The following is a 9,097-nucleotide window of genomic DNA, read 5'->3' as shown; positions in this document are numbered from 1 at the left end:
GGGGCTGGATCCGCCGCCGGGAGGATGTGGGTCCTTGGTGAGACACTCGTCCTCGCTCAATAAACCAGTGTGGTCAGCAAAGCCCCTCCGTGCTCTCGTGTTTCCCACCGCGGCCGTTCCTCTCCCACCCCGGGGCAGCTTTTGAATTTCGAGATGTTCTTGGAGGTGTAAGGGCCGTGTGGGAAGGAGCTGGTGGGCTCTGAGATCTGTGGTTGGACTCAGTGAGCTGAAGGGTGTTTTCCAGACTAAGCCATTTATGAGCTGAGCATCTCCCCCGGGGCAGAGCGAGTTTCGGTTCCCGGCAGCTGTTGCACCGGCACTTCTCCCCTCGCAGCCCTGCGGTAAAGCCAACCTGCTCAGCTAAGTCTGGCTCTGTGTCCCCACCGAGGGCTCAGATAGGTCCAGCTTTGCATTGCCGCTGAGGGCTCAGCAGCTTTGCATGCCCACCAAGGGCTCAGCCAGGTCAGGCTTTGCATGCCCACCAAGAGCTCAGCCAGGTCAGGCTTTGCATCCCCACCAAGGGCTCAGCCAGGTCAGGCTTTGCATCCCCACCAAGAGCTCAGCCAGGTCAGGCTTTGCATGCCCGCCAAAAGCTCAGCCAGGTCAGGCTTTGCGTCCACACCAAGAGCTCAGCCAGGTCAGGCTTTGCATCCCCACCAAGGGCTCAGCCAGGTCAGGCTTTACGTCCACACAAAGGGCTCAGCCAGGTCAGGCTTTACGTCCACACCAAGAGCTCAGCTAGGTCAGGCTTTGCGTCCACACCAAGAGCTCAGCTAGGTCAGGCTTTACGTCCACACCAAGAGCTCAGCTAGGTCAGGCTTTGCGTCCACACCAAGAGCTCAGCTAGGTCAGGCTTTGCATACCCACCAAGAGCTCAGCCAGGTCAGGCTTTACGTCCACACCAAGAGCTCAGCTAGGTCAGGCTTTGCGTCCCCACCAAGGGCTCAGCCAGGTCAGGCTTTGCATGCCCACCAAAAGCTCAGCCAGGTCAGGCTTTGCATGCCCACCAAGGGCTCAGCCAGGTCAGGCTTTGCATCCCCACCAAGGGCTCAGCCAGGTCAGGCTTTGCATCCCCACCAAGGGCTCAGCCAGGTCAGGCTTTGCATCCCCACCAAGGGCTCAGTCACTGCCTGGATTGGGGTGCTGATCCCCCCCCGTAGCTGGTGCTGGGGCTGCAGCCACTGAGCCCGCGCGACACGACAGTTTCACTTCCCCACAGAGGGTGGGGAGGACGGGGACGGGGACGGGGACGAGGACGGGGACAGGGACGGGGACGGGGACGAGGCGAGTGCTGGGGCGGGGACGGGGTCCCTGAGGAGCTCAGGGTGCTGGTGCCATGGACTGGGGTGGGGACAGCGCCGAGCAGCTCACAGGTAAGGTGAAACCAGCCCGCGTCCCCCAAACCAGCCACCCCAGTGCCACGGGGTTGGCTCAACGGGGGACGCTGGTGGTGCCAGGGACTGTCCAGCCCCCCGTGTCACCCCAGTGTCCCCCACACCCAGTGAGGGCACAGCTGGGTGACATTCTGTCATGGTTTTGGCTCCCTGCAGCCATCGTGGAGTCGGGAGGCAGCGAGGAGGAGGAGGATGAAGGTGAAGATGAAGAAGAGGCGGCCGTGGTGCAGGTACCACCCACAGCCTCCTTTTCTCTTTTATTCATCCTCCCCATGCAACTCTGAGGTGACAAAGAGCTGGTCCCCCCATGTCCCCACTCCAGCCAGGGCTGTGCGCAGTGACACCGCGGTGTCGCGGTCACAGTGTCCCCAGCTGGCAGGGCTCACCAGGACAGTGCCACATGTGTCTGTCCCCCAGGAGCCCCTGTCCCTCGGCCGGGAGGTGGGTGACACGGAGCAGTGGCTGCTGGAGCTGGAGCAAGGTGAGCCCTGTCCCATTGTGGTGTCACCCTGTTTGGGGACACTCGGGGCTGGCGCTGGCGGTGACAGGGACAGTGGGATGGTGACGTGCTGTGGTGCAGAGCCAGGTGCTGTCCCCAGCCCGGGGTGGCTCTGCGGTGGCTCGGTGGGGGTGACAGCCAGGACCCCCCATCACCGGGGTCCCTGAGCGTGTCCCCCGGTGCCACCAGCATCCCAGGTACTGCTGGCCGAGCTCTCGGCTCTGGAGACGGAGTTTGAGACGGAGAGGACGTGCCGGCAGCGTGCCGAAGCCTACGCCGCACAGGTACGGGGGCAACGTCCCCAGAGCCCCCAGCCCCTCCCTGCGGGTCCAAGGGAGCCGCTGCATCCCCCCAGCACACCCGCTCGGGGGGTGCAGGGGAAACCCCGGTGCTGGGGGGGTCTCCATCCCACCCCAGGTGAAGCAGGAGAACCAGGAGCTGAAGCGGCTCAGCCTGGCCCCGCTGGCCCCCCCGGCCCTGCCCCAGGAGCAGCCCCCCCAGGAGCAGCCCCCCGAGGGGGACCCCGACCCGCACTACGGGCAGCAGCTCCAGGGTGAGCTGGGCCGGGGGGCTCCAGCTAAAACCAGCAAAGCCAGAGGCAAAGCTCCCGCCCCAGCCCAGCCGCCCGGTCCCGGTGTCCCCTAAGCCCGGCTTAGCCTGGCCCTGCGGCTTTAGGCTGTGCCTGGGTCTTGTTCTGGGTAAACAAGGAGAAAATGATTCTAAAACCGAAAAAGGTGAAATGAAAGTCCCGCTTCTCCCTTTCCCATCCGCTTTTCCCAGTTGTGGTCGCGTTCGCAGCCTGAGGCTCCTGTTGGTACCGGGGGGTCTGGGGGACATACCCTGTGGGGGGTGAACCCCTTGGTGTCCCCAGCCACCCCCGTTCAGGGGACGCTGTCCCTTGCGGGGTGCTGGGGCAGCTTTGGGCAGGGATCAGGGTGCTGAGCAACCTGGGGGTCACTCCCTGATCCCCCCCCCATCGCCACATCCATGTCCCTCTGGGTCACCCACCCTGGAGAACCAGCACCCAACGGGGACCCCAGTGACACGGCCAGGACAGGGATGAGCTGGGTGGGGTGTCCCCAGTGACCAGCTCTGGGGGGGCTGCGCTCCCCATGCCCACCCCCCATCCCCCCATTTTCACCCCGCGCCCCCCGTTGCCCTCAGACCTGCAGCAGCAGCTCTCCGGGCTGCTGGAGCAGCGCGACGGCCTCGCCAGCCAGGTCCAGGAGCTCCGGAAGCAGAACCAGGACCTGCAGGACCAGGTTACCCCCCCGGGACCCCCCAGGGACACCCCAGCTGAACAGGACCCCCCCAGCACAGCACGGGGTCCCCCTTCATCACCCTCCTTCCCCACCACCTGCCCGTCCCCGCAGCCCCTCGCTGAGCTCAGGAGAGGATTTTGGGGGAAACAGCCCCTCGCTGTGTCCCTGACGTCCTGGGGAATGGGGGTGGCACAGTGGGACCCCCCAGCTGAGGGGGCGTCCCATCCATCCGCAGCTGGAGCAGGAGCGGGGGCAGCGGCAGCAGCTGCAGGAAGCCCTGGCCACCAGCCAGCGGCCACTGGGCTCCTCCAGGAGACGTGAGTTGGGTCCCCATGGCCGTGTCCCCACCTCACTGTGTCCCCATGGCCGTGTCCCCACCTCACTGTGTCCCCACGGTCCTGTCCTCACCTGTGTCCCCATGGCCGTGTCCCCACCTCACTGTGTCCCCACAGCTGTGTCCTCACTTCGCTGTGTCCTCATGGCCGTGTCCCCACCTGTGTCCCCATGGCCGTGTCCCCACCTCACTGTGTCCCCACAGCTGTGTCCTCACTTCGCTGTGTCCTCATGGCCGTGTCCCCACCTGTGTCCCCATGGCCATGTCCCCACCTCGCTGTGTCCCCACGGTCCTGTCCCCACCTGTGTCCCCATGGCCATGTCCCCACCTCGCTGTATCCCCACGGTCCTGTCCCCACCTGTGTCCCCATGGCCATGTCCCCACCTCGCTGTATCCCCACAGTCCTGTCCCCACCTGTGTCCCCATGGCCGTGTCCCCCCCTCGCCGTGTCCCCACGGTCCTGTCCCCCCCTCACTGGGTCCCCACAGCCGTGTCCCCATGTCACTGCACCCTGGCAAGCTGCTGGAGGAGCGGCTGGCAGCTCCCCAGTGCCACCAGTGCCCCCGGTGCCACGGCAATGGTGCGGCACTGGGATTGCTGGGATGCAGGTGTCCCCTGTGCCGCGGTCCCCGGGTGACACACCACCCCAGCAATGGCACCAGCCCTCCCCGAGCCCCCACTGTCCCCAGCAGTGTCCCAGGTTGTCATCCAGGATTCCTGGGACACGACGCAGCAGCCAGAGCTGGAGCAGGACCTGCGCCTGCACACCGAAGCCTTCACCCAGCAGGTGCGGGGTCACCCGTGGGTGCCGGGGGGGGACAGACACCCACGGGGGGTGGCAGAGCAGGGGGGCAGTTACTCTGCTGCAAACCCTCATCCCACGCCGACAGGCCCAGGATGCTCCGGGCACCCCTCCTGGTCCCTGGGGTGGGTGTTGGGGCTGCGGGACACCCGGCAGGACCTGTCCCCAAGGGGGGTGACACAGAGAGAGGGGACACAGTGCTGCCGGTGGCTGCCCCTGGGTGCTGCCGGCGGGATCGGGCCCCTCTGTGCCCATCCCATTCGCTTTTCCATGAATTTCCTCTGTCACTGGGGCTACCAAGTCCCCACACTGGGCTAGCACCCCATAGCACCCACTATGGGCTACCCCATCCACACACTGGGCTAGCACCCCATAGCACCCACTATGGGCTACCCAGTTCCCATACTGGGCTAGCACCCCATAGCACCCACTCTGGGCTACCCAGTCCCACACTGGGCTAACACCCCATAGCACCCACTCTGGGCTACCCAGCACCCATGCTGGACTAGCACCCCTCTCAGTCCCCGAATTGGGCTAAGCCCCCACCCTGGGCTGGCACCCCCCAGCCAAATCTCCCCTGAAACCCACTCCAGGTTTGCCGTAAGTGGCCGGTCCATGGGGCTGCGGAGCCGCGGGCCCCTGGCAGTGCCAGCGCTGTCCCTGGGCCGTCCCCAGCCCCTGTCCCCTCCCGCAGCGCCAGGAGCTGGATGTGGCCCGCGCGGCGCTGGCGGCGGCGCAGGAGGAGAAGCTGGAGCTGAGGAAGAGGCTGGAGGAGGCCGAAGGGCGGCTGGGGGCGCTGCGGGAGGAAGGTGGGGCTGTCACCCCCCAGCGGGACACCCCCAGCCCTGGGGACACCTGCCCCTGTCACCGTGTCCCCCTGCAGTGATGCTGCTGTGGAAGAAGGTGGCCAAGGACTCGTCACCGCAGAGCCAGAGCCACGAGGTGGCTGTGCCGGTGCCACCGCCTCCACCGCCACTGCCACCACCCGCTGTCCCCGTGGAGTAAGTGACACCGGTGGACATCCCGGTCACCTTGTCCCTGCCATAGTAAATCGGCTGGGCTTGGGGCAAACCCTTCTGCTCCCAAACCCCGCCCTTGAGCGCTGTGCCAGCCTGTCCCCAGCCACGCCAGCCTGTCCCCAGCCATGCCATGCTGTCCCCAAACCACACCAGGCTGTCCCCAGCCACACTAGGCTGTCCCCAGCCATGCCAGGCTGTCCCCAACCAATTCCAGGCTGTCCCCAGCCACACCAGGCTGTCCCCAGCCATGCCAGACTGTCCCCAACCCATTCCAGGCTGTCCCCAAGAAATGCCAGGCTGTCCCCAAGCCATGCAAATCTGCCCCCAGCCTATGCCATGCTGTCCTCTAGCTATGCCAGGCTGTCCCCAGGCCAGGGGGTCAGGGAGGTGGGGACACCCTGGGCACCTCCTGGGCTTTTTTTTGGGGGGGGCGGCTGGGCCGGCTCTCACCCCCTGTCCCTTGCAGCCCGCTCTCGGCGCTCAGGCAGAGGAGGGGGCTGGCGAACCCCCAGCGCAGTGAGTGTCCCCCACTGAACCCCGGGGGTCCTGGTCCCGTGGGGGGGTCCTGGTCCCATGGGGGGGTCCCTGGCAGTGACACGGGGCTGGGACAGGGTGGGGGGGTTGTCCACATCGCACTGGTTCAGGCATCTCCCACCACCCCAAAGTGTCACTCTGAGGTCCCGTTGGGGGTGGGGGGGCACCCTGCCAGTCCCCCCTTCCTTTCCCCTGTCCTGCCTGGTGACGGTCCCCAGACGGGTGGGAGATGAACCCTGGGGGGTGACACTGGGACAGGGGTGACACTGGGAAATGTGCTGCAGGGAGGTGGCAGCTGCCCCCCCTGACACGAGTGTGGGGTCTCAGCTCCGTGTCCCCCCAGGCAGGGCCGGAGGTGACGATGCCAGAGCCCGGGCGGTGCAGGAGATGATGCAGCGGATCAGGGCCGGTGTGGTCCTGCGACCCGCCAAGGAGCGGGTGTCCCCGCGCCAGGTGCGCAGGGAGGGGTCCGGTCACCCCGTCCCATGGGGAATGTCCCCAGGGAGCCTGGGGGGGACTGGGGGACAGTGACATCCCCAGGGAGTGTGACATCCCCGTCCCTGTCCCCTGCGCAGGAGGCGCGGCGCAGCGCGGTGCTGGAGCTGCAGAGCATCCTGGTGAGCTGCCCTGTCCCCAGGGGGGACACCGGGCTGGGTGCCACTGTCCCCGCGTGGGGCTGGCGCGGCTGGGACGTGCCCCCCAGCCTGGGGGTGTGTGCGCTGTCCCCAGGGGGCCATGAGGACGGGCAGGGGACGCGGCGGGCGACAGAGCAGCGTGCGGCGGGGGGGGCAGCGGCTGGAGAACAGCCTGCGGCGCCGGGCGGCACATGGGGCGCCCCCCCGGAGCCCCCCGGGGTCCCAGCACGGGCCCCATCCTGGTACGGAGCCGGGCTTGGCGGGGAGGGCGTGCGGGGGTGGGTGACAACCCCCCGGAGCGAGACTGTCACCAGGCATGGAGGTGACACCCATGTGTCCCACCATGAGCCCCACTGGTGCTCTCGGTCCCTCTGTCACCCTGCCCGGTGACAAGCTGCCGGGCGATGACACAGGGTCCTCACCCCACTCCTGTCGGTCTCTCCGCAGAGGGCAAGGACATCAGCACGGTCCCATCGCCGGGGAGTGGGGACAGGGACACCCCCTTCAGAGCCCGGGTGACCGGCGGCCTCCCCAGGACGCGTCCCCTCGCCTGCCGGGCTGGGGACAGGGGGGAGCCGGGGTAGGGACAAGGAGGGGACATGGGGACAGTCTCTGCCAGCTCTGCCCCTGGATCTCCAGCACTTCACACCCTCTTGTACTTTCATTAAAGCAGGTGGCACCAGGTCCCTGCATGTCACCACATCTGCGGGCGAGGGGGTGGCAGCGGGACAGGGCTGGTGGCACCAGAGCGGGACACCCACGCTGTCACCCTTGGGTGCCCGGCAGCTGGGCAGGGACACACATCACACACCACCTGCCTGCTGCCAGGGGGACACTGGTGTCCCCGTCACCTTTGCAGTCTCGAGTCCCCACATTTCAGGAGGTAAATGGTGCTCAGACCCCGAAACAAAGGGACGGGGACTTGTGTCAGGGCAGGATCAGCTGCGGTGTCCCCTGTCCCCGCACGGTCCCGTCGGGGCTGTCACAGCCCTGCAGCCCCCGGGAAAGCTCTGAGCCCCAACCGGTGGCACTGGGGGGGTGGAACCCCAGGGGTGCAGTTGGGGACCCCCACGGTGACACTCGTGTGGGGCTGTTCCCCACCCAGGGACAGGAACCCCCTTGACATGGGGACATTCTGGGGGTTGTTGGACATCTTCCCAAAGGGAACAGTGTCGTACAGCTGAGCCGCAAACTCACCAGCCAACACTAGTGGCCATACTGGGATGTACTGGGAGACAGGGGGTCAGCACCGCTGTACTGGGATGTACTGGGATGTACTGGGATGTACTGGGGGCCAGCACTGCTGGGATTTGGGGTTCAGAGGCAGCTTTGCTGCTCCCAGCCCCTGCCACACCAACCCCTCCATCCCGAGGAGTTTCCAAGCCCCGGCTCTTCCTTCTAAACCCCAAAAAACCCAACAAAAAGCATTGATTTAATTGTGGTTTCTCCAGCGTGGCCACCTCGTCATGTGCAGGAGCTCAAACTCGAGCATCCTCACCCCGGCCCCAGCTGCGGAATCCACGGGGGCCGTTCCCTTCTCCTCCAGGGCTGGTTTTATCACAGATAAGTTGTACAACCCAGGTTTTATCACGGATAAATCATACAACTCACGTTTTATCCCAGATCAATTGTACGGTTCAGGTTTTATCCCAAATTGTACAACTTGGGGCGCTGAACGCGCCGCTGGGGCCGCACAAACCCCGGAGCCAGCGCCCGCGGTTCCTTCTTCCCCCATTAAAAACACAGTCGGGGGGCGTGGGATCTCTGCACCTTCTCCAGGCGCCCGGCTCCCTTCCACAGTAACTCAGGAGTCATGTGGGCGCAGAGCGAACGGCCCAAGGAGCAAGGAGGTGTCAGAAAACCTGCGACGGTGGCACCGGGGCAAGGACAAGGGACAGGTCCCCGTGTTCCAACGCTCCTCCTCTCCGCTTCTGTTTCAACACGTTTTGTTCCTCCTTGCGGAGGGCGCAGACGGCTCCCACTGAAATATTTAAGGCCCGGAGCTCCTCTTTCTCATCTCTGAGCGTTTCTCAGCGCTGCCTTCGATTCTCCAGACACGCGGTGGCTGCCGTGCGGAAAGGAGACACGGAGAGGCTGCTGGCGAGTGAATGTCAGTGCGTCCCAGCACGTTCCTGCGACTGGGAAAGGCAGCGAGAGCCACTGGGAGCAGCTGGGAGCGCCCGGGGAGGCCGGAGCCAGCGCTGCCCAAAGCCGCGCTGCCCCCGCGCTCGGCTTTCGGGGCGATCCTGGCATTTCCATCCCCGCTCGGCGCCGGTGGGAAATGCCGCGGTTATTCCCCGGCCGCCTGCCCTTTGCCGCCGCCCGCGCCGGATCGAGCGCATTCTCTCCCCTGATTACACCCTCCAAACACCCATGAAAATCAATCCCGGCTCTGCCCCCGCGGGATGGCAAAGCCACATCGCGCCGGCTGCACCGTCCCCGAGCCACCAGCACCGACCCCGAGCCACCAGCACCGTCCCCGAGCCACCAGCACCGTCCCCGAGCTGCTGGAGCCACCAGCAGCTGCATATTAATATACGTGACTCTTAAATACTTAATCCGAGCAGTAATTCACACTTAGGTTTAAGCTGGGGCTTATTTGGAGAGCCCTCGCCTCA

General features: G+C 65.8%; 1 protein-coding gene across 4 annotated transcripts; it reads left to right on the top strand.

Annotated features, from left to right (window-relative positions):
* The first annotated feature begins 1,285 nt into the window (after positions 1-1,285).
* LOC309438575 (uncharacterized protein) lies at positions 1,286-8,060 on the top strand. Of its 4 annotated transcripts, XM_082050164.1 has the most exons (16): positions 1,286-1,373; positions 1,551-1,624; positions 1,812-1,875; positions 2,083-2,177; positions 2,311-2,446; positions 3,058-3,155; positions 3,391-3,472; positions 4,152-4,276; positions 4,986-5,100; positions 5,175-5,292; positions 5,777-5,826; positions 6,188-6,297; positions 6,420-6,461; positions 6,574-6,721; positions 6,927-7,362; positions 7,931-8,060. In XM_082050164.1, exons 1-15 carry the CDS (start codon positions 1,337-1,339, stop codon positions 7,061-7,063), a joined length of 1,431 nt encoding a protein of 476 aa, XP_081906290.1. In that variant the 5' UTR covers positions 1,286-1,336; the 3' UTR covers positions 7,064-7,362; positions 7,931-8,060. The 4 variants fall into 4 exon arrangements, with proteins under 4 accessions (XP_081906290.1, XP_081906292.1, XP_081906291.1 ...); XM_082050166.1 differs by lacking the exon at positions 6,574-6,721 and having other exon boundaries at positions 6,927-7,059; positions 7,931-7,948; XM_082050165.1 differs by lacking the exons at positions 6,574-6,721; positions 7,931-8,060 and having other exon boundaries at positions 6,927-7,126.
* The last annotated feature ends 1,037 nt before the right edge of the window (positions 8,061-9,097 follow it).

Source organism: Streptopelia decaocto, assembly GCF_964273445.1.
Source record: "Streptopelia decaocto genome assembly, chromosome: 4".
NCBI lineage: Eukaryota > Metazoa > Chordata > Aves > Columbiformes > Columbidae > Streptopelia > Streptopelia decaocto.
The sequence above is the reverse complement of the archived record's forward strand: the minus strand, read 5'-3'. Positions and strand labels throughout refer to the sequence as shown.